The sequence below is a fragment of the Temnothorax americanus genome, unplaced genomic scaffold, assembly GCF_048541705.1.
Source record: "Temnothorax americanus isolate GAGA-0224 unplaced genomic scaffold, ASM4854170v1 Scaffold42, whole genome shotgun sequence".
Classification (NCBI taxonomy): Eukaryota; Metazoa; Arthropoda; class Insecta; order Hymenoptera; family Formicidae; genus Temnothorax; species Temnothorax americanus.
Genome location: NW_027509570.1, coordinates 1,344,982 through 1,372,811, shown reverse-complemented (window position 1 = coordinate 1,372,811; position 27,830 = coordinate 1,344,982). Strand labels below are relative to the sequence as shown.

General features: G+C 38.8%; 5 protein-coding genes across 10 annotated transcripts; 3 read left to right on the top strand and 2 right to left on the bottom strand.

The window, feature by feature from the left end:
• The first annotated feature begins 90 nt into the window (after positions 1-90).
• On the top strand, positions 91-6,587 carry Abcb7 (ATP binding cassette subfamily B member 7). Of its 3 annotated transcripts, none has more exons than XM_077416279.1 (12): positions 91-445; positions 2,763-3,014; positions 3,094-3,301; positions 3,412-3,578; positions 3,682-3,960; positions 4,039-4,213; positions 4,282-4,439; positions 4,554-4,717; positions 4,835-4,964; positions 5,071-5,346; positions 5,425-5,692; positions 6,448-6,587. In XM_077416279.1, the coding sequence occupies exons 1-11, from the start codon at positions 278-280 to the stop codon at positions 5,674-5,676; spliced, it is 2,229 nt and encodes a 742-aa protein (XP_077272405.1). In that variant the 5' UTR covers positions 91-277; the 3' UTR covers positions 5,677-5,692; positions 6,448-6,587. The 3 variants fall into 3 exon arrangements, with proteins under 3 accessions (XP_077272405.1, XP_077272406.1, XP_077272404.1); XM_077416280.1 differs by lacking the exon at positions 6,448-6,587 and adding an exon at positions 5,780-5,942; XM_077416278.1 differs by lacking the exon at positions 6,448-6,587 and having other exon boundaries at positions 5,425-5,942.
• LOC143902982 (uncharacterized) lies at positions 6,554-10,480 on the top strand. Its single transcript, XM_077416277.1, has 9 exons — positions 6,554-6,693; positions 6,840-6,946; positions 7,050-7,204; positions 7,284-7,502; positions 7,594-7,713; positions 7,839-8,074; positions 8,155-8,224; positions 8,308-8,774; positions 8,923-10,480. The coding sequence occupies exons 1-9, from the start codon at positions 6,632-6,634 to the stop codon at positions 10,142-10,144; spliced, it is 2,658 nt and encodes an 885-aa protein (XP_077272403.1). The 5' UTR covers positions 6,554-6,631; the 3' UTR covers positions 10,145-10,480.
• On the top strand, positions 10,478-11,985 carry Bet3 (blocked early in transport 3). The gene is made up of 2 exons (XM_077416296.1): positions 10,478-10,622; positions 11,315-11,985. The coding sequence occupies exons 1-2, from the start codon at positions 10,584-10,586 to the stop codon at positions 11,810-11,812; spliced, it is 537 nt and encodes a 178-aa protein (XP_077272422.1). The 5' UTR covers positions 10,478-10,583; the 3' UTR covers positions 11,813-11,985.
• A 1,896-nt stretch (positions 11,986-13,881) lies between these two features.
• Red (LysM peptidoglycan-binding domain-containing protein red) lies at positions 13,882-17,236 on the bottom strand. 3 transcript variants are annotated; one of them, XM_077416295.1, is made up of 5 exons: positions 16,808-17,236; positions 16,346-16,638; positions 16,064-16,213; positions 15,741-15,864; positions 13,882-15,518 (listed from the first exon to the last, which is right to left on the bottom strand). In XM_077416295.1, exons 2-5 carry the CDS (start codon positions 16,520-16,522, stop codon positions 15,352-15,354), a joined length of 618 nt encoding a protein of 205 aa, XP_077272421.1. In that variant the 5' UTR covers positions 16,523-16,638; positions 16,808-17,236; the 3' UTR covers positions 13,882-15,351. The 3 variants fall into 3 exon arrangements, with proteins under 3 accessions (XP_077272421.1, XP_077272419.1, XP_077272420.1); XM_077416293.1 differs by having other exon boundaries at positions 15,737-15,864; positions 16,808-17,227; XM_077416294.1 differs by lacking the exon at positions 16,808-17,236 and having other exon boundaries at positions 15,737-15,864; positions 16,346-16,801.
• Positions 17,237-17,469: 233 nt separating this feature from the next.
• On the bottom strand, positions 17,470-23,471 carry Cka (Connector of kinase to AP-1). Of its 2 annotated transcripts, none has more exons than XM_077416282.1 (11): positions 22,610-23,471; positions 22,060-22,163; positions 21,165-21,377; positions 20,788-20,992; positions 20,409-20,567; positions 20,162-20,300; positions 19,898-20,022; positions 19,638-19,816; positions 19,173-19,504; positions 18,651-18,962; positions 17,470-18,514 (listed from the first exon to the last, which is right to left on the bottom strand). In XM_077416282.1, exons 1-11 carry the CDS (start codon positions 22,877-22,879, stop codon positions 18,345-18,347), a joined length of 2,208 nt encoding a protein of 735 aa, XP_077272408.1. In that variant the 5' UTR covers positions 22,880-23,471; the 3' UTR covers positions 17,470-18,344. The 2 variants fall into 2 exon arrangements, with proteins under 2 accessions (XP_077272408.1, XP_077272407.1); XM_077416281.1 differs by having other exon boundaries at positions 20,409-20,570; positions 22,610-23,470.
• Between the last annotated feature and the right edge of the window lie 4,359 nt (positions 23,472-27,830).

Sequence of the window (27,830 nt, the reverse complement as noted above, 5' to 3'; positions counted from 1 at the left end):
GTCGGATCGTCGTACGTCGAACATCGGACGTGATCGGACCCAATGTGAATCCTCATCAGGTTTCTCTCTGGTATTATGTATGTACATCATGCTTTACCACATGTTTCACGGCTGATCCGTATCGCGGTTATGATTTTTATGCTTACATCAGATTACAGGATCGTCACGATAAATGTGTATATATATTTTCGGTTCGTAATGGCATTTATTTTAGTATCCAGTTAACATTTTCACGATAAAACGAAAAGAAACAGTAAAAAGAAAAAAAACGGAAACGATGTTAGGAGTACTGTACGGCCGTCTACCGCGCGAGGTGCTGCACAACAAGAAACTGTGGTGTATGACGAGAAATACGTACAGCAGCGGAATCGGGACACGATTAATATTATCTAGTAGATTCCACATTGCCGGGCGTACGCCCGGGTTCCTTCCTCTCGGCGTCAGGGTAATACATCCAACACGTTTGTGTTTATAACGGTCGCACTGTGACACAGGCTCTTACGCATTAATTACTAATTATATAATTACATAAACATGTATACGTGTATTTCATGCATATTTGCTATTTATGTATATGTTATATATAATATTTCATCGTGTATATATATACATTTATTTTAATCTTATTATTTTGTTGTTGTATTTTATTATCTGTAAGACAATCAATAACAAATACAGACGCAAATACTACAGTTGTCTTGAGTAGTATTATATTAAGATATATATTTCAAGATTTTACACATAAATTTTATTAGGCGTTATTTTAAAATTAGAAGAACTTTTGTGCATCATTTACTGCGTCTGGCTCTCATTTAGTTCGTTTTATATTCGTGGATTTTCCACAGAGCCTATAGTATACGATTACAAATGGTATCTTCTTTGTTGAGATGTAGTACAATATGTAAAACGCGATAATCATACGTGGCGTTGAAGATTTATTACGGGTAACTTGTTTGAAATAAAAGTTTTTGTTACTGCTTCTACAGATATAATATCTGCGTGTACGCAATGGGGCGAACGTCGAGAAAACGTCGCCAGAAGAAGAGGCTTAGTTTCATAAACGTGAATGAGAACACTGACGAGTCTTTGATACGTTTAAAATCCTGGCTTCTGAGCGAAAACTGCGTGTCTATTCGTTCGTTGATACCGGAGCATTTTCTTCTAACAGGCAGAGGCTTAAAAACATTAAAGCCCATAGAAAGTAACGAAGTGCTGATTCAACTACCGCTTCGAATACTGTTAACGACGGATGTCTTGTTGCAGAGCGATATTAAAACTGTATTCCTGTATAATACCACTGATAGCTTCAGTTCCCAATGTATGCTCGCGACATTTCTCGTATACGAAACACATTTAGGGATGAGATCGAAGTGGTATCTTTATCTGAAAACACTGCCGCAGTCTTTCACGACGCCAGATTTTTGTTCCAACAAAGAGAAGGCACGGCTACCAAGCTTCATCTCGCATCCCTTTTATCGAGCCCATCACGTGCAACAAGAATTTTCTTTGTTAATGAAAACTGTAAAATGCCTGGATATTAATAAAAGCCATTGTGCTCATTGCGATATGCATCTGCAAAAGATAATGACATTTGCAAAATATAAATGGGCGTACTATGTCATCAATACACGAGCGGTATACATAGACACTAAAGTATGCAAAGAGGATATATTTAACATAAAACAGCCTAATAATTTGGCTCTCGCGCCCTTCCTAGATTTATTTAATCACGACGTGAATACCACCGTTGAAGTATCTACTGTCACCGATGATTATCAAAATCAGTTTTATCAGATTGTTACTTTAAAGCCGTTTGACGAGGAAACGCAAGTGTTTATTAATTACGGCGCACGCGACAGTCTCGAGTTGTACATCGAGTACGGATTTTTCATTCCGTGCAATCCGCTGGACGAAATCCAATTTGACGTCGTTGACGTACAGAGATGTTTTGACGTTTCGAGGAATAAATTAGATTTTGTTACATTTAATAGTTTTCACAAGGGTATGTCATTTACTCGCGACGGTCTGAATTATAACGCGACAATGACATTATTTGTAGTAAGTACAAAATTGGAGAAGGACCGTTGGAAACTGAAGATATATGGCGAAACGTTTGACACAGATGAATGGCGTACAATCAATAAGTTAGGAATAAGTATCTTGAGCTTGAAGAGAACAGAGTATACATGTGCTTTAAGTAATATGAGGAATGTAAAACTTAAGAGCCTGAGCTTTTCAATCGCGATTAATCTCGTGGAGGAGTATGTTAATATCTTAGATGCGGCACTTAGTCACATGGAAAAAATAGGAAAAGCTGTACTATATTAAATATTTTAATAATCTGTACAATAAACGTTGAAGTATATTCAGAAAATGTTTTTTGTACATATGTATAACTTCATTAAACGTAAGATATTTTGTTTTTACTAAGTATTGCGATAGAATAAATAGTGAAAAGTATTTCTGTACGTTTTGTTTTACTTATCCATTGTGTGCAATATATATATTTAGTACGTTAAAAAAAGCTAACGTTCTTCATATGTAATACGTCATAACACGTTATCATATCATATATTTTCTTATGCAAAACGAAAGTAACATGATCAGTTTATCATTTGATTTTACATCTCACGTATTCCTTCAAAATCACGTAGATGAAACATACATGTGAATACATCTGTTACATGTTTATAAGTATATAATTAGCGTGGTTGTGGCATACATCGATTATTTATAAAAATAAAATCTTATGTATTTTGTAGTGTTGCAGCGGCAATGTAATTGATCGTGCTCAGAAGAAGAAGAATGTGCCGCAATCTAAATCTGTCGTGCCGCCAGTGAAATTTGTATCGGTTGTTACTGGGCTAACCGGAGCAAAGCCTGGCCAGCAAAAAAGAAACTGCTTCCATCCTGGCGTCTCTGGTTTGAGCAGAGATGCCATCGATTTACGCGATAAACCGTCGATCACCAGTACGGACATGTTGAAAGCTATGCTCAGATACATTTGGCCAGAAGTAAGCAATATTGTATTACTTATAGCTTCAGCGGGATGTAAAATATTATTTATTACATTTATTTATTACATTTTTGTAGGATGATCCAGAAATCCGGAAAAGAGTGAAAATAGCAGTGGGTTTACTTGTAGGAGCTAAGGTCTTAAATGTTTTTGTGCCATTTATTTTCAAGTATGCGATAGACATTTTAAATGCCCATACCGCAGCAATGTCCGGCGGTGCTGTGATGGATTTAACAACCGCGCCTGCAACAGTCGCGACCGTAGCAACATCACTACTTGTTGGATGTACGGATACTACGGTCTTATTTTAGACGATCTTAATATTTTAATGCACGAGAGAAACGTCTCGTACGCATACGTGATTTTAAATACGTCCACTGTAATCTTCTTTGCAGATGGAATAGCACGGGCTGGAGCAGCCGGTTTCAGCGAACTTAGGAACGCGGTTTTTGCGAAGGTCGCACAGCACTCTATTCGTAAGATAGCGAAAAACCTTTTTGTGCACCTGCACACGCTCGATATGGCTTTTCATTTAAGCAGACAGACCGGTGCTTTATCGAAGGTAATATATGGGGTTCAACAAAAAAAACTTTTTCGTTTCTAGTCAACAATATAAAAAAGTTGTGTGCTATAGCTAGAAAAAACGTTTATTGTACCTATTTCAGACAATCGATCGTGGTAGCCGCGGTATCAATTTCGTTTTAAACGCCATGGTGTTTAACATTGTTCCTACAATATTTGAGCTAGCATTAGTTAGCGCAATATTGGGGATAAAATGTGGACCGGAATACGCGGCCGTAGCGTTAGGTTGCGTGAGCGTTTATGCTGCCTTCACATTAACTGTTACACAGTGGCGCACCAAATTCAGAATACGTATGAATCAAGCGGAAAATGAAGCGGGCAACAAAGCGATAGACTCGCTTATCAATTACGAAACAGTAAAGGTCAGTAATAGGATGTAAACGTCGTTTTAATTCCTTTTAAAGAAATTTAAAAAATATTATATATGTTCTCTGCCGTAGTATTTTAACAACGAAAAGTTTGAAGCGGAAAGATACGATCAATCTTTGAAGAAATACGAAACATCGTCTCTCAAGACTAGCACGAGCTTAGCGATGTTGAACTTCGGGCAGAATGCCATTTTCAGCGGTGCGCTGAGCCTCATCATGGTACTGGCGGCGCAAAATATCGTAAATGGTTATTATCAAGTTATAGAATACTTCCAGGAAACGCAAAGCTTATATCTTTATTTCTTTTATATATAGGCACTATGACTGTCGGTGACTTAGTGATGGTGAACGCTTTGTTATTCCAACTCTCAGTTCCTTTAGGCTTCTTAGGCTCTGTCTATCGAGAAGTGAGACAAGCTTTTATCGACATGCAAACTATGTTTGCCCTTATGACAACGGACACTGCAATTAAAGTAAGATTACCTGGATGCGAAGTATATTGAGAGTCTCATCTATCCTCATATCTATAAAATGTACATATAATCTATATCTTGCAAGTAAAGTAATCTTCGGGTTTGTGTTAACAGTCAAAAGAAAATGCACTAAGATTTCACGTGACGCCAGATTCGTCGGAAATTCAATTTAGAAATGTAAATTTCCAATATGTCGAAGGAAAGCCTATTTTTAACAATGTATCGTTCACTATATCGAGTGGCAAGAAGGTTGCTATTGTTGGAGGATCTGGTTGTGGGTAAGGTATTAGGTATATATAACGTGTTTAACACAGGTTACTGATTATAACGTCATTAATATTCGTCAATAATTATTTATAAACATACGAATATCATATATCCTTTTATCTTTTCAGCAAAACTACAATCGTGAGATTGTTGTATAGATTTTTTGAACCACAGAGCGGCAATATTTACATCAATGGTCACAACATTCAAGATGTTGCGTTAGAGGACTTAAGACAATGCATTTCGATTGTGCCACAGGTAAAACCTTATGCTATTTTTTTTCCTTTTTTGAGACGTAAAGCTACGTTATTTTATGCGTAAATACTGCAGCGCTTTTTACAATATGTTAAAAATGAAATTGTAGGATACGGTACTCTTTCACGAAAGTATATTTTATAATCTGCACTATGGTAATTTGAGAAAATCGCGCGACGAAGTTTTCGAAGCTGCAAGAATGGCAAATCTACATGACTCGATACTGAAATGGCCGCAAGGATACGATACACCTGTGGGAGAACGCGGTTTGAAATTAAGCGGAGGAGAAAAACAAAGGGTTGCAATTGCCAGAGCAATTTTGAAAAACAGTCCTATATTGATCTTTGATGAGGCCACTTCTTCACTGGACTCCATTACGGAACATGCAAGTTTCAGAAATGTTGTATTTTGTCGTATAATTTTAATATATTACATCCTTTTAATAAATAATTTTTTTTTACAGAATATACTTGACGCGCTGCGTAAAGCGACGGAAAAACGGACCTCAATCGTGATCGCGCATCGTTTGTTGACAGTTATGGATGCCGATGATATACTTGTGCTAGATCAGGGTACGTTAGTCGAGAGGGGCACACACGAGTCATTGTTATCTGTACCAAATTCTTTGTATAACAAATTGTGGGAAACCCAATATTTAGGCATGAAAAGATCTCAAGAACAAAAAGAGAAGAGTCAAGCTGAACAGTTTAATTAAAGATAGGATGATCTAGGTAAAGATACTCGTTATCATATAACACTGAATGAAAGTCTTAGTCTTTTCTAGGAATTAATTGCCACAAATGTTGTTTTATAATTAGGCGTTGACAGATACGTGAGATATACAAAAATACGTTCGTGATAATAAAATATTACAGAGCTGTGCATAAAAATATAAGTATTAAAGATAGACAACAATCGTTGTTACAAAGTCAGTGTACATATTAATATTACCGTAGTAATAAACAAATGTTACGCTTGCAATCAACTTATTACAAATAGCCTTCTTCGTTGTGTACATATCGTCTCATGAGTATTTCAGCCACGTGACAACAATACAGATTATTTTATGATACGTTGTATGTACATACTTGTCAGCCAAATGTTGCCAAATGTTTTCACTTGTAACATATTTCAAAACTTATGAAAAATATGTACGTTATTGTTCGAAATATAATTTAACTGTAAATAAAATATGAGTGGTCTCTCTGTTAGTACATAAATGTTTTTATTTTGATTGGAAAATGTTATTAAAAATACGTCGTTCTCATATGATGATGTTAACATATTCATAAAAATTATTTGCGAAATGTATTCAGGCAAAGCAAAGAAGCCATTACGTACGATATATTGAATATGCATACATAATATATTCAATTTTAAAATTCAATTTTGCATTTATTATGGATCCAATTTGACGTACAATAATTAATAAAGAAAACGCTTAATATCTAAAATGTTTTAAGTCTTAAAATTTATTTTATTTTAGATTAATGAAAAGCATTGATTACTAATGCTTGCACAGATGTTACCTTGACAACCATTTGAAACACGTATGGTCGCCGACTAGCCTGCGATGAGCGTTTGACAGTTCTCTCTGACACGTTGATACTGTAAAGATGGATTCTACGCACGTACAACGCGAGTTGTAATACGCTGCGTATAAATATAAAATGCAAACTGAAGCTTCTATCTTACCAGTAGTACAACTTACGGTGCATAAAACAATCACTAGGTAAATTAAACTTCGAGAGTATCTATATAAATCATGACGTAATATTGGACAAAGAGATATGTTAAGTTTAATACATGCATTTTAGATTAAAAGAAAACTTTTATTTTGTATCCCTTAAATATATGATATGTATATGTAAATTATAGAAAAACAAAGCCTTGTTCAAAAGACTCAGCGCTGGACGCCAAAAAGCTATCTCCTTGCAGAAACACACTACTTCTATCGAGCAAAAAATGTTTAAATCCCTTGCCTGGTTTGTATAAAGACAGACTTGTTAAAATACACTCGTTATTTTATACGTATTACTCGTTAATTTGTATCGATACGTATAACGTACATATATATAATATGTATAGGTGCGCCATATAGAAACAGTATGAAACAGCAATCGTTATCGGACGAACCAAAATCTAGTAATAAAAGTACTCTCGGACAAAGGGTAATGTCAGCCAAAATGCTTCGTTTTAAACACGTACAAAACCAATTAGCCGACGCACACTACCATCTCAATGTAAGTGTGGAAGATACATCGAACGTGCTGTACTTAATACCAAAGATATTTGTTTAACATGAAATAACGTTCCTTGCAGGAACTAGCAAATGAAAACAGATTATTGAAGGCATTGCAGAAAAGACAGGATTCTGCATTGAGGCGTTATGAAGGCGCAAATGCCGAACTACCGAGGCTTATAAATTCACATCACGAAGACGTGAGGGTACTTCAAACAAAATATAAGAAATTGAAGGACGTGCACAAGGATACGTGCAACCTGCTGAAAGAAAAAGAAAATGAACTTTATTCAGCGACGGTGAGTTTCTCACGTAATGCATTTGTGTACGAAACTATGAATTTTTTATTTTAACGCGTGTCTGTATGACGTTCCCAAAATTTTTTCACAGTCACAAAATAAGCATCTACTGCAACTCAGTAAAGATCGAAATCTCGAAGAGAGAGAGAAATTGCAGTTACAATTATCCGATATGAATTATAAGATGCAACAGCAACAAGAAACTATACAGGTACGTTCCAACATTTATTTTCAAAGATAAACTTCTCACAGCGTTTATATTTACATAGATAGCAGAAATAAAGCACACTACGTATGCGAACCTATGACTTTAGCTAAAATATCTCCTTTTTGTAGCTATTACACAGAAAACTTGCTCTCGAAACTAAGAGCTTGAAGCATCAATTACATGTCGAGATTTCTAAACACAAGGAGACACAAAAGAATTTACAAGAGACGATAGAGAAATTGAAAAGCTTAGAATGTTTATTAGACAATAGAGAAAAGAGATTATATTATAATGGTCACGTGCCACGTTCTAGCAAAGAGAAAAATCTAGGTAGCCATTCTCTTACAAATCTCAGAGATGTCAGGTACAAGAGTCATATTTATCGCATCTTTTCATTCAATAATATAGAAAATGAATTTTTTATATACATATTCTAAATTTCAGCATCTCCAATCCACGTAAAGTATCTAGCAGAGGTAAAAGGAGTGAAAATAATATGCCAAAAGATAATTTGGTGAGTGTACAGTAACTTGTATGTGATTAAGCGTAAAATACGTAAGCATTAACAATGATTCTATAAATCTAACGTTATTGCAGCCGTCACTTGACATAGTGGACGTCAATGACGATGAAAAAATAACTCAGCCAACGAATAATGTTAATCACGCGCGTTCAATAGATCAGCTAAAGTCAGAAACAATGGCAAGCTTGCAACAGATACGAAAGTTTCGTTTACAAAGATCACCGCACATGCGTAAAAGTGCTCATTCTATGGATGATTTAAGATTTAGGCCAAAAGACCTGGAAGCGAGAGCGCTTGATGATGATAAAGTCACATCGATAGATTATAAAACAATATTGGAGAGAGACGAGTTAAATAACGAGCCAAGTGAAAGTGGCAAATTAAGGAAATTCTTTAGTAGAATAAAAAATCAGAATTCACAAAAATTGCAAAAAGAACTGAGGGCTGACGTCCCGTATTCATCCGACGATGGAGAGAGTGAGAATGAATATTACATTCAGTCTTACGGTACCCCGAAAAAATCTAGAGAATTGTTCGCAAGGTATACATATAACAAGAATATTTCTTGAGAAATCATGTAAAGCAACATTATATAAATAATTTAATCTTCTTACGTAGCATATTTATTCGTATAGTTAATATCAATCCTCTACTTTTGTGCTACAATCCTCATGTTGTATCTGTTACAGATTGATTAACAGCACAGATGATACCTCTGATACTTTGGACGATATGATGAAAAAGGCAGAATACAGCGACGAGGAAGAAGAATTAACCACACATCTAGCAAGAGGCTTAACGTTTCAAAAGCACAAGTACAAGAGTAAATCGAAAGTATTGCATCGTAGGAACAACGATCTTTATGACAGCGGTTCTGACGTTGATCCCGAAGGAGCGATAAATACAAATAGAGATTCTCCCATTGAATATAAAAGCAACGGGTTTCAAACCAGCTTATCTAAGTACGCCAAAGAACACGTCAGTGAAAAAACTTTTAATGGTGTCACTCCGTCGGAATACAACACTTTGGACATCGCAGAACAGTCTGTTGAGAGATTGAAGGATGCACAGCTACAGAAAATATCTAATAATACTCTGGATGATGTTAATATTGAAAGTACAGAAGTTCCTCAACACGCTGCAAACTCAAACAAGATGTGGCTGGAGAAGCGACAACTTTTGGAAAGTAACGGAATAGACGCGTCCTCCACAGACATCAAAAAGGAAACGTGCACAAAAGAGGAAGAAACAAAATATCAAGAAGAACCAGTGTACGCTGACACGTCACGTGGCAAGGTTTATCACGATACGGACAATGAATATGAAGAAATGAAAGCGTTGCCGAGTTCGGAAGAGAAAGAAGTCGAGAAGGGCTCACAGCAAGCTTATGAAGAGGAATCTACAATAAATCGTTCGGATGGCAGGACGCAACCAGTGTATACGTTGGAAAAAGAATATCTTGGATCCAAGGCGGACGAGACGTCCAGCGTGATATGCCACAGTGATGAAGAAACGCCAAACAAAACGGACATCAATACAGAAACCCAGAATAACGTAAATGCCTCAGATGTCGATGTACCGTCCAACAATGTTCCCGACGCTCAGGCTGAGCGGGGTACGGGCGCAAAACGCGAAATGACTGAGATAAAACAAGCAAGCGATAAGAAGAAGATAAATAATTACAACAAAGAAAAGCTATTGGCCACGATGAAAGCTATCGATGACAACGAGAATATCGAGTTCCTAAGCCAAGGATTCAAGACGCACAACACGAGCAGAATGCAGATAATGGAGAATCTACATCGCGGCTTGCCTGCACATTCAAAGCCGAAGCGCGATATTATTAGAGATATATTCGAGGACAATCACATAGAAAGTAAAGCTAGAGGCACTTGTAGTAAATCGCATTGAAATTTTAGAAATGGTCGCATTAAGCTTTACATGCGAACCTTGTCGAACAAATGAAATATTTACAGAAAAAAATATATACATTATATTTTTTCTGATGTCGCGAGGTTTGCAACTTGCAACTCGTTTGAGGATGCTACTAATGAATATCAGAGATATGTTTCCTCAGAAATAAATAACAAAGCAGCAATGTATCTTACTTTATTTCTTATAAGTCTATTTTTTAAATAAATAAGAAAAAGAAATTTTTAATCATCAAGTTTGCAACATTTCGTTTTCAAAAACCAAACCAGTTGTTTTCGTTGTATCACGCGTATCGATTATCTTGTATATGACGTATTAGTGAGTTAAAGTGAAACAAAATATACCTGTCCCATTCTAACTTATTGCACCAGTGTGCACTAGTTTAGCAGTGCAGCAACAGAAAACAGACATTGTCAACATGTCACGAACGGGAACGAAACTCGATGCAAAGAAAGTGGCAAGTCGCGCATTATTTTGTATGAAATATTTGTATGTAATATCGGCTCACCGTTAGCAGAGTCCGCTTCATATTTTCATGTCCGTTTCGAATATGCGCGTAGTATCGAACGAACGTTCGAGGTTATGACCATGTATTCTATAGGATATATCTTTTAACATTAGACATCTTTTTCTATATAGGATAGATTTATAAAATTAGAACAGTCAGAATTATATCGTGGTTTGTATTTTGTATTTTTATATAAAACGTCAACGTTATAACGGCGCATTTTCTGAAATTTTTTGTTAACTTTCGTTGACTACGTACATAAAGGATTAAATTAATCAATTTATTTTTCCCTTTTATTTCCTTTTTTCAAAAATGTGTGCATATACATATCTAAATATATACACCATATAACGGTATCATCGTGTATATTTCATACATATATTCAAATAGTAAAAGTAGATGCATGTACACATACATTAATCATCAATACGTCTATTGTTAAAATATAGATATATCTTTTCAAATCCCAGTGCGTGCGCATTCTGTGAGACGCGATATTACGTTAAAGCATCAGACGTGCAATGATATTAACCGTGTTAAACTTGGTTGTTTTGTTAACAAATACGTATACGTTCAAGGCAGGTACGTCTGCGTCGACCTCAGCGTGAAGCTACGACCAACATTCTTTTTTCACGTTATAGAACTCTGAACTGTTCACCCTGACTTACGGCTCACTCGTGGCCCAGTTGCTCCAGGACTATGAAAACGTGGAGGACGTTAACAAACAGCTGGAGAGAATGGGATACAACATTGGGATACGTTTGATAGAGGACTTTCTGGCGCGCACCGGCTCCGGCCGATGCTACGACTTCAGGGACACGGCGGAGAAGATTCAGAGCGGCTTCAAGATATTCCTCGGCATAACGCCGTCGATCACGACGTGGAGCCCGGGCGGCGACGAGTTCTCCCTGTGCTTCGAGACGACGCCGCTAACGGAATTCGTCGAATTGCCGGATAATTATTCGAACCTGAAGTATTGTAACATACTGCCCGGCGTGCTCAGAGGAGCCTGCGAAATGGTCCAGATGGAGATTGCCTGCTGGTTCGTGCAGGATCAACTTAAGAACGACAACGTGACCGAACTGCGCGTGAAGTTTGTCAAGAGGCTAGAGGACGCGATACCAGCGGGCGAGGATTGAACGTATTCTAACGTATCTAAATATGTGCAAAACGATATCTGCGATATCGTGTATCGCGTTCTACGGATAAAAGTATCTTGTATCTTTAGGTTTAAGATATATTGTAACACGTAGGCGTGTATTTCCGTCGCTTGCATTCAGCAAAACTTTCGATTAAAAGTAATATATATGGATATCATTCTCATGTTAATGTCGCAACGATAGTGAAACCTGCACGACATACCACGTTTGTTTAAGATCGCCTACCGAGTTTATTTCCTATCCTATTAGGATTAAAAAAGAATATCTTTATTTCTTATGTATATGACTGGATTATATTTTGTTTTATATGTGTGAAACGTATCGAAACGTCTCTTCCTTCTTGTCCATGAATAGAGATGGGTTAATGGTTTTCTCACAAAGAGCACAGTGCAACATTCCATCTGTCTTTTTTTTTTTTTTTGTAGTTAACCCCGCGCGCGCTGGAAGACACTTTCGAGACAAGAGAGGGGAAGATTGGTCAGAGACTCTCTCTTGATTACGTATATGACTGTGCGTATGTGTAACTGTGTGTGTATGTCCGCGGTGTACCGAACTCGGTATGCCGTGGGTGCGTTGGGCCCAAGGAATTTCACGGATCACGTCCCCCTGCGGCCCATTCCATCTGTCCAGTATTGGTTAGGTTATGTTCCTATTGGAACTCTCTAATGAAAGAGCAACATTACAGAATTTGATCTAGATGTTTACCGTACAACGATGCGTTACTTTCTTCTTTATTTTAATTGTATGTGAAGCGCAATTTCGAGAAACGTATATTCCGATAATAATAACAGATAATTAAAATAATTGTTATTAAAATATCGATAATTATAGTGGAGCTATTCACATTGCACGCACTTTGGTAAGCAACCGTTGTCATCTTATAGTTTTTTGTAACGCACGTAAACGCAATATAAGCTTTATTTTTTATCCAACATTTTCTAAAGCATTCTCATCAATCAATCACAATGAACGTGACACGAATAACGTGTTCCTCAGGTCGTCTCTATACCGCTGCCTTCGTGTCATGGAAGTGAGGTGCAGGCATTGCTGTAAATCTCTTTTCAAGGGTGATTCTATCTTGTTTAATGCCCACCACGAGGTAAAGCAGCGAGCAACGGATGTAGGGTCAGGGTGTCAAATGGACAACGCTGACCGCTGTTCGTATATGACTCCAGAGAATGTACCAGCGTGGATTATGGATGTCATTGATCAAGTATACCTTATCAAGATTTTAGAAACACAGGTATATATGTATATAAGTATGAAATACGAATCTGAATAATTATTTTTTGAAGGAATCTTGGACCAAGGGAAAATTACATTGCCCGTATTGCAACACGCGCTTAGGATCTTTCAACTTTGTGAATGAACTGAAGTGTTGCTGCGACAAATATGTAAGGCCTCCCATAAGGATAGTTAACTCCAAAGTGGATATCGTGTGTGAAAGTTTGAGACAATAAGCAAAGACAGACGTTCTGTATAATGTACCGTGCCTGTTTTGTCTATATATTATTGTATATCGTTGTAAGAACTACCTCCGTAATATAAATAGTACTGTAAACGTCATGAAAATATATTTCTACAGAAATCTTTTTCCTGTGTTGTGTAAGTGACGTGACACGTTTGCTATCTCGAATGCGTTACAAATTAATTTTTTTATTACACCGTTTTTTTCGCACGGTCAACAGCGCGTGGCTCTTACGTAGCCCGTTTTCCTTTACGCGTGAATGTCCAACAGAGCCTCAACTTTCCAATTTTTTAGCTACGGTCAACGTGACGCTACAACGCTTCGAAGCCGTCCTCCTCTTTTCTTTCACGGAAGAAACAAGGAGAAGAAGAACGCTCCGAAGCCGTTGTAGCGTCACGTTGACCGTAGCCTTTTTCGTACATTTGTTTTGTGACGAATAATAATAGAAAATCCACACACAGTTGGTGTGTGTGTGTGGTCAAACTTTTGTTACTCTCTCTCTCTCTCTCTCTCATTAGATCTTTTTTATTTAATATAATTTATATTTACACATTGTTCTCTCAGTTACATTTTTCCCAACTTATGTATATCTTAATTATACGTATGTCTATGTATAGTGGCGAGGATGTATCAGAGATCTTAATTTATATAACATTCTTGTATATCTTTTTTACAGTGAAATGGTACTGCATGATATTAATTACAGACAACATTGTCAACCAGTGCTGCTATTTGCTGTATGTACAGTGTAAAATACAGGATTTCTTTAGATTATGTACAAAACTTGGACATATTATATATATTTGATGTACAATGTATATCAATGTGTAACTCTATGTTTAGACTTTAGGTGGAAGTGTTCATATTATAAATTAAATTGTTAGTTTCTAATTTCAATCGCTTTGCGACGTTAAATGATATTGATATGACGTCTCTTTAATTTCTGACTTTGTGTGACTTTTTGCATTATATCTCACACGAAGACGTCGCTGACTTTGGCAATGATTACAATACATTCAAATTGATTACACGTTACTTAAAATGTGTTCTAATAATATTACTTTAATTCAATATTAATCGTAGAAAGCTTAGTCCAGCTAAGATTTGATACTGAAAGAACGTTATAATTTAAAATATTTTAATATCGGGTGCATTTTGCTCCTTTCTTTTACGTTACACATGATTATTTTCACTAGGATTCTTATAAACAATGATAACATTTATATATATTTATATAATATTGGAAAAATATTGTATACATGATATATTTTTTATCGCTTTTGAAAAAAATTTTAACAGAAAATAAAATGTTTTCGTTATATAACAAATGTAACACGTGGTTTAAGAAATCGCGTTTCAGATAAGTAGAGTCTACATCTTGTTTATATTTATAGCTTTGCACTATTTATTTTCGCTACATAATAACTAGTTTTCTTAAAGCTGTTTTCGGTTTTTTTTTGCCAACGTTTTAGGTGGTTCATCACAGTGGTTTAAACTAAAAGAAAAAAAATTAAGTATTTAAAAAAGGAACATACATCAATTTTTATGTAATTTAACCAGATAAAATCGGACATGAAGAGAACCCCTTACATAACGCAGTTTTACATTCAAGGCACATATGGTCCACTAAGCAACGTTATGCAAAACGGTTTAGCGCTACGTATAAAAGTTAGTTGATCCATTCTTCGCGATATCATTACGATGAAAAAAGAAAGATCGTAAAACCGGGATACAGCGATAGTGCAACCGTTAAATAAGAATATTACTTAAACCAGCTACGGGATACGACGGGTCTTTTAACGTAAAAGAGAGAGCGCGGTGCAGTTTAATTCGATTAAACTGCAATACACGTGGATCGACCAACGTCAGACGTGAGAAGCACAACCTCCTATTCGCATTGATATACGGTACATCGTTTCCTACAAGCTTTTTAATAACGGTCGACACACATGACATTACAGCCCAATGAAACTTAGACGCTACAACTGGAATATCTCGTCTTGCTGCTGCTCGAGTCTTTGCAAGGAAGTTTTTACTCTTCTTCCTTGCGTCATAACCACAGCAGTTGGAAAGTTATGCATATCACTAGAGGACACAGGCCTGACTGTGTCAGAGGAGGACGTCGAGTAGGTATTCGATGTGGTAGGAAATGAGTTTCGCAATTTAGCCGACCCACGTCGTCGTTGTACGTAAACGTCCGTGCCATCAGTGCAGAATCTGTAAAAATAATTCATAATGCTAAAGATATTATTTAAACGTTAACGTTTTCTTAACGTACTGCGCTTAGATATACAACAATAATATACAACGTTATGGGTAAAACATTTTTATCTTGCGAAAGGTTGCTTTTCACATTTTTGTTAAATCACCAGTTAAATCACGTGCTTGAAAATATATAAACGTCGAATGCATATAAGGCATAGAAAATAACTTACTCACTGTTCCCTTGAGTGCGTTTAACTTCTTTCTTGGCATTGGCTATCGAAGTATCCATCTTAGCTAAGAAATCATTAACTGAACTCTCATCGCCAATAGAGGACGATATCGAAGAAGGACTAGAAATCTGTGAGATACAATATATTTGTAAGGCGTGTCTATCGACAGAACGTAACGATCCACTATGGAGAGCTTTCCAGCAAGCGATACAAGTCGACGCAAACATCATTTCGTCTTTCTTTTTTGACACGGAGTAACAAAGATAAAACGCGACTTGTGTCGCTTTGCTGGAAAGCTCCCAATGATTCCTCCCAAACTTTACTCACATTTGGAGGGACATCGTGCTCCTCAGAAGCTACCAAGTCGTCCGTACATACAGAGGCGGGGCTGTCGATGCTGACGGGAATAAGCAAATGTTCCCGTAAGAATAAACTATCCGACGCCCACAATCTATTGATCCTTCTTATTTGTTCCGTCTGCAAGAATCAGAGAAACGTCAACGTTGTGGCGAACAATGTTTTTTGCCTCAAGCAAGCGAAACCGCGCTCAAAACAGCACGTATTACGAGACACACGAAGGCAATGCTGGTGGACGGGGGAACACTATACCGTAACTCCGTATTTAAGCGCTATTCCCTGAAGGGTGTCCGTAGGGCACACCGCGTGCTTCACCAAGCTCTCGGTCCGCGTCACGTGCTTGGCCGTGCTGCCGTACTTCTTCAGGGCCCTGCCGGTGTCCCGAATGCACCGGCGCTCCTCCATCTCCCTGGCACCGTTCCGCTCCATCGTTAGGCCACCGAGACGCTCACGGGGGACCGGGGAACCGCACCATAACTCGTCGACGTACGTCTCGGGCTGCGCGTCTCCGGGCGCGCCACTCGCACGGGTCTCACATAACCTGTCTGAGGATTTTACGGATTAGACGTTCCTCAGCGAGGCGGACGGCGGAGGCCGCGACGGCCGCGTCGAAACGCTCGGCGTCGTCTCGCCGATCCCTCGCCCGACTTCCTCGTCCTCCGCGCGCGAATGGCCGGACGAGAGGAAGTGGACGCTCGAGGATTTAACACTTACGAGGCGCGTGGAACAACAACAAACTACTCGGGGAGCCGAGAATAGTCCAGCTTTCATGCCTGGCACGCGTGTACGGCAGATTTTGTCATTTCTCTCGGGATCATCGACGGTCCTCGCGGTTGATTTTTCTTACTCTCTCTCTCTCTCTCTCTTTCTCTCGTCAGGTTGCGGGCGAATCACGAGCGCGCCCACGCTATGGCTGATCGCGTTCAGCTGATTAACGCGATCGCGCCTGAATCGAATGGAAGAGCGTTCTCGTCTTTTTTCTTTCCCGTCTCTTTCAGGCGGCGATAATCGCGTTGCGTTTCCCTCCGCTGCGTTCGCCGCTGTGAGAGAGAGACGGTATTATATTATATTATATTATGCGCGAAAGGAGGAACGAGATGTGCCGAGGAGAGCGCGCGAGAACGATCTTACTTTCGTTTATTTTCACGCTCGTCTCGTCCGACGGGGAGCGGGGAGCCGCTCGGCTCGCGGGAAGGAGGAAGGATTATCTTCTTCGGGATCACGTGCGATGCGCGTACATAAAAAAATGAGGTAATCGTATGACCGCGCGATCGCGCAAGGTATAATGAAAAAAGGGGCTGAGCCTCGGAGAAGGCGGGGGAGGGGTCTCCGATGATCCAGATTTGTGAAGGATGTAAAATAAGAAAATAATGGAGTGAGATTTTAATAAAAAAATGTTCATTATAATACGTTACACAGTTATCTATTTTTAAATACAATATATTACAGAGAGAGAAACACACACGTATAATTTATTGTTATTAATATTATGTCTATTATATTTAGCTTACGATTATTATTATTATTATCGTTATCATAATAACTATGTGCTAGCCTCGATGAATATATAAGGCAGCAGGAAAAAAAAATTATGTGTAATGGGAGACTACGTAATGCATATATTTTTTTTTATTCATTTAGGGCAACTGTATAGTCGATTCGTACGATTGTATTAATCCCCAGTAGCTGTGCAACAGTAACGGCGATATTGGTAATAAATAGTTAACGTAAGGATAAATATTACGCTACCGCGGCAGTGTACTTCCTGGATTCTCTGTGGGCAAGGGGTTGGTTTTCCTCTAATTATCAGGACTATATCGGCTAATATTCTACATGCGTACCCCTCCCCGCTATTCCAAATAGTATCGGCTACTTAATGATGATCGAACATCAACAAGCAGCACTTATATATTTAAAATTACTTTTTTCCCCCCCATAAACTGTGTCACAGACAAGAGTTACTGATAATTTTTTTCATTTTTCTTTATGAATAAACTACACGAGCGATTTGATTTCTTTATAAATCGGTATCTCAGAAATGGTAGAACGCGCGGAATTAACAACGGAAATATATCGGAAGTGTTTGTATTTTATGTTTATGTGTGTTTCATATGTATGGTGGATGGGTGTGTGGACACATAAAAGTTATATAAGGCTATCTAAAAATGAGTACGAGTACAAAAACTGCTCGATTTGACGTGATAGTAGAAATCATTTTGATGTAGCGAGTGTATCTTGGATTTTACACCGTTCACACAAACACTTTGGCGAGAGCGTCGGCGCCGGCGCTCGCTATAAACGGTCGTGACGGGTGGAACGCTACGTCGAGGATACTTTCGTCGAATTTCTTCCGATGCGCTGTTATCTCCTGAACACAAGTCTTGTTGTCCATGTTCCACAATCTTATACTGCAATCGTGACCTGCAATCGCAATGAGCAAATACCGACGTAGAGAGACCAGCGATACGTTCAAATACATATATTTTTTTATTTTTAACTGTTTCGCGTGTTATATTATCGTGATAAACGTAGTGTCATTTTCCTTCTCCGTACTTACTTCCTGAAAGTAAATATAAACCATGAGGATCTACAGCGAGACTAGTGACTGCGTCCAAATGCGCTACCATTGCGTGAGCAAGAGTAGCCGACCGGTGATCGTAAAATCGAATATGCCGATCCTCGTGTGCGGCCACAACGAGCGGTAACGTCGGATGTGCTACTACGCGATTCACGCCTTTCGTCTCGTTCGCCTCGAGTCGCGCCACGATCGCGCCGGTTTCAGTGTCAAATACCACGCAAGCTCCTTCATAAGCCACGACCAGCTTGTGCGGTTCGTCCCTGATAAAGTCAACCGAAGTCGGTATACCGTCTAAAAAAGAAGAAACAAAAGGAAAACCGTTACGACACACGCACCTAGAAACGTATGGCACAGAGAGAAAACTTACATTTGATCAATATTTGTTAGATAAAGCTGTGCGACGCTGAGACTCCCGTGTTATTTTAATATACAACTTGCTACTAGCTAATCATGACCTAACAGCGCATTGTCCCAAGCTTAAAAACGTTAGGGTTTGCGTACCTTGTTCCGAAACATACGTATTGAGAAGAGGTTGTGGGGCCTGTGGCGCCCATAATTTTACAGTTCCATCTGCACTGAACGACAGCATAGTACGTAAGTACATGCTCAAACCCCAAACAGCGTTCGTGTGTCCTGTTAACGTATGACTAAGGACACTTGGTTCATACGAGTCGTACGGATCGATGTTAGCCGATGGAAGCGTCCAGCAATGGATATTGCCGTCCAAACCGCCGCTGTAACATCGGTTGCCCATACTGCACATGGCCAGACACAAAACAGGTCCAGTGTGTGATCTGAATGTGTAAAGTGGTTCTACATCTAACGAGGCTGACCTGCAAGATAAAAACAAAAAAAAAATGTAAATGTAATATTAAATAAATACAATATATAACATACATCTTTAAAATACGACGTAAAAACGTATACGTATTCAGTTATTTTCATAACAAAATGGACGTTACGAACTTTTTCGCTGGTACAGTCTTATGAAGATTCCACAATTTCAGCGTATGATCATCGCTCGCGGTGATGAGAACTGGATCTGTGGGATGGAAGACAAGTGCCCTAACAGCGTCAAAATGCGATCGTAACGTATATTTCGCGTTCCATGTTTTCCTGAAGGTCTCTTTTGTGGTAGAAACCATCTGTTGGACGAAACAACGGGATTACAAGCGTCGATGAATCGTATCAAATCAACTTGTGCACGATAAAAATTCTGGACTTACATCATACGATATTTCTGCATCATTGTTAACACATAATTGTTCTAATTCTCCTAATTCCAGTGTAGAATCACCTTCCTTCGTTGGGCGTCTTGGGTCTGGTTGCAATCCTCTATGTAATGCCGCATCTTCAGGAAAGATGTTAGATTAGCAACGTGCAAAGTGTAACAATAATATGAATCGCGTTAATACGCGTGCGAACAGCGTTATATTTTGATATAATAAAAACATCTTAAATACATGTCACGTAATAAGGATACTACTTACTCCATTCTGAAGAATTCATTTCCAGATGAATAGAACCAGGTGGTGATTCTTCGATTTCTGTGAGAAGATTTAATTCGTTTAACACTTCTTCTGCTTCCGCATCTGTGTCAACATCATCCGCTAGAAGAGGAATAGATGCCTGCAGGCAAATATGAAAGTCATCGCGATAGAACACACATGTCGCAAATAACGACCGCATAAAATAAAATATTATACAATAGAAATACAAAGCAATAATAGAACGTACCTTATTTGGTTTGGTATCTGTCGTTGCATCGTAAATTTCGTCTTCTACGTCTCCTTCCTCCTCTTCCATGTCCATATCCGTGTGACGCAAAAATTCGAAATTTGCTATAACAGCCGCTTCCGTGTCTAATATCATTGCCTCTGCCATAGAAGATGGCTGCTGCTGAAATTTAAATATCATCAAATTTTTTATGCAAAAATTACATAAAGCGTTCCACTGCTTTCTTTCATTATAATTTCGTTATAAATTTTTGTTTAGATATATAAACGTGGCGTTAGATATATAAAATTTTGAATAATATTGCACGTAGCGCTAATATATACAAGTTGTTTCATTTAAAAAGTTTAAAACAAATATAAATATATTTATTTATTTCTACCTTTTTTGGGGGACGCTTCTGGTTTCCTCGGAATACGAGACTCTCGTTATATTCTTGCTTATCCTGTGCTATTCCTTCATTTCCATTTAACGCTGGAGTATTCATCTCTTCCGTATCTGTATTATTGTTTAAGCCAAGCAGAGATCGTACTCTGTTTGACCGTACATCTATTATCGTATCGGTATATCCAATCTCTTGCAAATACCTGGAAAAAAAAAAAAACATTCTACTATGATATCTTTTTATGACGTACACACTAATGTTTTCCTCTCGGTCTCAAAGTCCTACGTTGAATACAAAATAAGAATGCAAAAATTAACATTAACAGCTTTAAAACTCTGAAGCAGCTCTGAAATTAAAGCAGATATTTTACATACTGCCTCAGAAGTTGACGACCTTGTCTCCAACTAACATTACTGATGGATGTAAATGAAGCTTCTCCATCTCCTCCTCCTCCTCCGCCTCCTCCACCGCCACCACCACTACCACTTTCAGAGATCGTGCACGTGGTACCTTCTTCATAAAGAGGTGGTTTGACATCCCCTTGCATTACTAAGTCAGTACCATATTTTAGCTTATGATACCTTGCTCTGTAGAAATTACAAGAAACGGTATTGTAAGGTCATTGTAATAGATGTTACTATAAAGTATAGACATACGAGAGTCTAATGGTAGTCCAGTAGTATAATGTTAATGTCCGTATCTCTCATTTGTATATGGAAATCCTAATAATAACGTCCACGTTAAGTTCTACGTTCACATTATGGACTTGAACAGTTATAATTTGTAATATACTATATATATAATGCATGTTTTCTTTTCAAGTATACGTATGTAATTTTTCTTGTAACAATATATACGACATACATACACATACTCGTATTATTTATTAAAAAAGTATGTATGTAAATATTATGTGTATAGTATTCAAATTTTGAATATTAATGCTAACAAAAATATTTCTTGAATCCTCCTTCAACACACAGACTGCCAATGTTATTCATATATATATTACTCATACGTGAATGACACACACGTTCCAAGAAAACTTCTAGGAAACTAACATATTTTCTTTCATATTTATTAATTTTTTTGCATATCAATATATCATTGAACAATGGGATTTTTAAATAAAAATTTGACGTTACTCTTATCTGAATAATAAAATACTCTCAAAAACAAGAAGTATCATTCGTATATATACAAATGACACGTATATGAATAGCCATTAATGTATCAAATAATATCACCGCAATTACTTAATTTATTTACCTTTCTTGTTTAAGCGCGTACTCTAACATTTTTATTCTCCTCACAAGATCGTTCTTCAAATTTTCCTGTCCCTTTCTTTCACCCTGAAGAAAAGCTATCCTAGCCTGCGCAATAAAACACCAGGAAAAATTAATCCACGTGGTCAATTGACAACAGTTTTACTTTTTTATACTATCGCACGTTCTTCGTACGTTCTACGCGCAAACACCAACAAGCTCGAGTACCAAGAAAAAAAAAAAAAACACGCTTGCTCCGCTTTTTGACAGTGTGACAAATCGGAGCAACATCGGTACGAATACTTATACGTGCTCGAGGTGCACGATGTCGATTATTAACACGTTCTACGTTCTACCGCGATGCTAACGCATTTCGTTTGCGTTAGCCCGAAGCGAAAGGTTCGCATCGTGCTTCCTTGTGCGCCTCCCTACCATCACATGACAGCTGAAGTGACACGAAGGCGAACAATTGTCTCGCGCGCGCGTTCACGCTTGGCTCGCGAAGCGGATGCCGCGGCCCGCGCATAGCCGCATCCGCCGTGCGGGGCCCGTACCTGAAATTCCGCCCTGTCCAGCTCCCACTGGGACCTCTCGAGCTCGAAGCGGGCCCACTCGTGCTGGATGAAGTGCAGGATGCCAGGCATCGAGTACTGCGGCCGCTGGTCCTTGGAGTCGCCGTTGCTGCCATTGTCGCTGCCGCCCTGGTGCTTGTTGTTGGCGAGGGAGACGTTCGCGCCGCCGGCCAGCTGGCCGTTGTGATTCTGGGACGCGGGGCTGCAGCTATCCTCCATTGTGGCACCACAAAACTGGCTGGGCACCTTCATTTCATGACACGGCGGCCATTACAGCAACTTCCCTTCCTTCGCGGAGTACCCCGAGAGTGCTCTCCGGTCGGACAATGTATTTCGATCGGCCCGTCGGAAAAGGAGACAATTATTACGCATGCGGACGCAAGTTATACGGGCGGCCCGTAAAGGTCCCGAGACCCTCGCGCGCGCGAAGATGAGTCCCGCAGCCCGCAGCTATGCGCTCACCGCGGCCCGCTCGTCGTGCTCACGTCCGCGCGACGCCCGCCGCTTCCGGAAAAGCGGAAGGGATCGCGGTCGGCGGTCGGCACGGGGGACCGGACCGTTTCCTCTCTACTGCCCCTCGCTGCTCGCTGCACGTCGACGGGTCAAAGCGGGTGAAAGTTACCGCGCGGCGGCATGCCTCGCAAATCTCGCAATCCAGCCGCGGGCACCTTGTCGACCGGTACGGGCGCGCATCGTCGCCGGAAATTTCGCCCTTTTTATCGGCACCGACGGACTCATTCGTTACCCCCGTCGCCGTCGCGCGCTGCGGCCCTTTCGTCAAGCGGGATCGCCCGATTTGTTTTTTCACTCTCCTTGCTACGCGGCGCGTTACTCCGCGACATCGGTTCTCATTGGCCCTGATTGGCCCGTCCCGTCTGCTCACGAGAGTCACGAGCCAATCCGCTGTTCCGCTAAATTGTAGAATCCCTGGAAGTAATGGAGGATTCACACTGCGTCCGATGTTCGACGTACGACGATCCGACATCCAATAGGAAATTTTTGTCTCTAATAGTAAATTCTGTTATTGGATGTCGAACATCGGACGTGATCGGACGCAATGTGAATCTTCCATAAGGCCCCGGACACACTTTTTCGTAAACAGTAATGGCTCCTGCACACAGGACGCGGCAACGCGGTGACCAATCACCATCTGCCTTTCCGTACTACTTTCAGAAGTAGAACGGAAAGGCAAGACGGTAATTGGTTACCGCGGTGCCGCGTTGCCGCGTTGCCGCGCTGCCGCGTCCTGTGTGCAGGAGCCATAAGAGTGCCGTCACATGGCAGTCAGAACGTCGGAAAACGGAATCTCGGAAAAGTAACGATTTTTGTGACTGGGTTCCCCATGGACTGATATTTCCGGAATAAGTAAAAATTGAAAAAATTATTTTTATTGTTTTAGAAGAAAAAAGATACTTACCGTAGTAGTAGAGTCTATTAAAAAATAAAGCTTCGACGTATTTTTTATTATACTCTAAAATTATATAGAACGTTCTCTTTAATTTACAAATATGTTAAGGTTAGAATGCCATTCAGTTTTCCGTAAAAGTCGTTCCATGGGGAGCCCGGCCCTTGAAAAATCGCACCGATCGAGCAGATTCTGATTGGTTGACCCCCTCTCCGTTACTTTTTCGAGATTTCGTTTTCCGACGTTCTGACTGCCATGTGACGGCACCCTAATGCTAGGAAGTCGTGAGTCGTAAGACGTGACCACGCACAGTCAATTATTTTCTTCAAATTCGATTGTGATTGGTCAATTCTTACGACTCACGACTTTACGACTCGCATTGTAAACCTAGCATTAAGGCCTGGACACGCGAATTGACGGAAGACGTAAGACGTAAATCGTAAGGAAATCCACTACGCAGAGTCGACTATTCCCCTCTTCTTCCCTCTTAAAGAGGGGAATAGTCGACTCTGCGTGGTGGATTTCCTTACAATTTACGTCTTACGTCTTCCGTCAATTCGTGTGTGAAGGCCTTTAGGCCCCGGACACACACTTTTTCGTAACAGTAACAGTAGGATTTCGGCCGTACGTTCCCGAATCGAGTAACACGATTGGTCGAAATCCTACTGTTACGTTCTACAAAAAGTGTGTGTGGCCAGCTTAATGCGGGGTCTACAATGCGAGTCGTAGGTCGTGAGTCGTAGGAAATGGACCACGCACAATCGAATTTGAGAAAAATAATCGACTGTTAAGCCCCCCGGACACACACTTTTTTGTAACAGTAACAGTAAAGTTTCGACCAATCGCGTTGCTTGAATCGGGAACGTACGGGCTCTACAGATACCATAGCGGATGCGCATATGGCTTCTGCATTCTGCTCATGGCTCCTGCAATTTTATGTGCTTCCACCTTAATCCTGTTTCCTTCTGACCTAGGGCCGGTATCACAGTCTCCGATTAACGTGATTCTCCCTAGATTCTCCGATTAAACTCAGGCCCGGTTTCACCAACGTAATCGGAGACTGTGATACCGGCCCTACTTTCGGAATGCTCCGCGCGTTCTCCATTGATTGCGTTCAGCAGAAAAAGCAACTCAACGAGCGATCAGTAACTTTTTAAAATGGTTGGATCTTGCCTTTAATTCTTCCCTGGATCCAAGTGTAAAAACCAATCGTAATAAAAAGTCATTGAAAAAGAATCATTAAGCGCTCATTGACCTGCTTTCTCTGCTGAACACAGCCATTGAGTGCTCATTTAGCGACACAAGTCGATACAAGCATCATTCTGTGAAATTCTGTCTTTTTTCAACATCTAGTGAACAACAAGGATAGAGTGACGCTTGTGTCGACTTGTGTCAACTGGAAAACACCCTATTATTCGATGAGACTGAAATTAGCTTGATTTGCTGGAAAATTTTCTCGAAGTCCGCGTGGATTCAAACAAAGTTTAAGCATAGACGGAACTAATATTGATTAACTTACTTAAATTTTAGATTTCGATTGAGAGACATACGTGTAAAAGGTGTCTTTAATAAAAAGTAGAGAGAGAAAGTAAGTTTAAAATTCGCGGTTTATTAGTTATATTAGAGCGCATGTGCAGATCAATATTGCCTTAAAATACTAGCATATAGTCCATACAAAAAGTTTGTGATAGCTCATTATTTGTGATTTTTATTACGGGAATATATTTTTCATCTAATAACTTAATTAAATTCATCGATCAGATCTCTTGTTGCTTTGATGGGTTATTTATCTATGAAAATTTAATTCTTCATTTTTTGCAAGTTGTTAGCCTAGTGCCCAATCCCCATTGCAGCCTGGAGGATCAGTTCTCAAATATAGAGGGGTGCTCGTGACAAGAGATAAACTCTCGGCGGGTGCCATTAACTCTTCCGAGAGGTAAGTATAGCGATCGAATAAAGACCGACGATTTTTGGTCGAATTTGAACTCGGATCTTCGGCTCATTAGAGCAGCGCCCTTCTTTCTGCGCCATGATCGTCACCATTGACCGAATCGTTTATATATATTATTATGAAGTCATAAGGAAAATGGAGAAGATGAGGTTTGTAATATGGAATGGTCACTTCACTTACATTCCAAAATTAGGTCTCCAAAATGTCATTCCACTTGACCGTATAGCCTAAAATCCTAGATCTGCTGTAATAGTGACTAACTTATATACTACATATATAGATATAAAATAATTATTATATATTATATATATTGATCGGAATCTCTCTCTCTCTCTCTCACATGAGAGAATATATTTGTTAGATAATTTCTTAGATGTATGACACGTAAAACTGGATTTATTAAAAATAAATTAACAGATTCAATATCAAAAGAAAAAGATGCATGGAAAAAGATCATTTAAACACAAATCATAAACTATGTAAATATATATAAAAAACAACTTTATTTAAGTATATAATTCATGTGTGAAACGATATTAATATGTCAACGACGTACATAGAATTTTCATAAGATCTATTTTTACAGAAAATTTAATTTCGATTTTGCATATTATTTAACTATCCAAGGAAGATAAAAAATAGGTATTTTATAGGCAAGTAATACAATCATGATATAAATAACTCGATAAATAGAAAAATAAGAACGTGTATTATTTAAAAAAATTATAAAAATTTAAAAAATTATTTAAAAAATATATTTCTTTTTAACTAAATAGTAAACGTTCAAAAACATTGCATGTCAAATAAAAAAAATTATGTAAGTATCGCCACTTGCAATCGCAATAGTTTGACACATTTAAGTTTATTCCGTGAGTTATTCAATATTAATCAAGGATTTATATAGATTGTCTTGTCTTGTCATCTATTATATATATATTATATTCGATATAATTATAGTCGATCAAATATATGCACCTTTTGTTTATTATCATTGGCGGAACAAACACATATTTCTTTAGTTATAATTGTTCAGTAAAAATATTGTAACAACTATAAATTATAGAAACTGTATAAAATAATATAATTATACACAATTTTATAATCTCATCAAAAATTAAATAGAATATTTACATGTGTAGTAGATAGAAGGACAAAAGTTATAATACAAAGTAGCAACAAATATTATAATACGACGAAACACAAGCAAGATGGTTTCGGACAAGGGCTTTCAAGGTGATTTACGTAAGTGGTAAAGAATTTGAAATATGACACCGTTGTTTGATAACATGGTAACAACGTGATCTTAAGCATCTCTTCATTGATACCACGTGTCGTTTCGTAAATATTGTACGTACAATATCGTACAATATACACTTATAGTGCCAACAACAGCGTCATCGTGATGGAATTTGATGCATTTGCATTACTTACCGGATTCGCGATAACGGTCGCTCATATTTCGTGCGTGTAATTGTAGCAACGAAAAGGGATATTCGCGCAAAGCTCCTCGACAAAAGAAAAAAAGAAAAGAGGCAGTCCCTGTAGTTAGGCTAAAATTGTTGTTCGGAGAAGATTTAGGTAACGCTGCGCATGCGCAGATAAGGTTGTGTGTCAACACACGACGACGTGTAGGTCGATAACTTTTTAGATATGCGTTTATTCGCATTACAATACCTTCGTATCTTAATATTTTATTTTTCGATCATCTGCCTTACTTCGACGCGTCGTACGCCTTTAATCAACCGCAACTTTGTTGTATTTCCCGTGGTAACATTGTAACACAACACGTTAGCCGGAGGCGCCGGAGGTAACGGTAGAGGGAGAACTGGCAACGTTGCCAGAGTCGC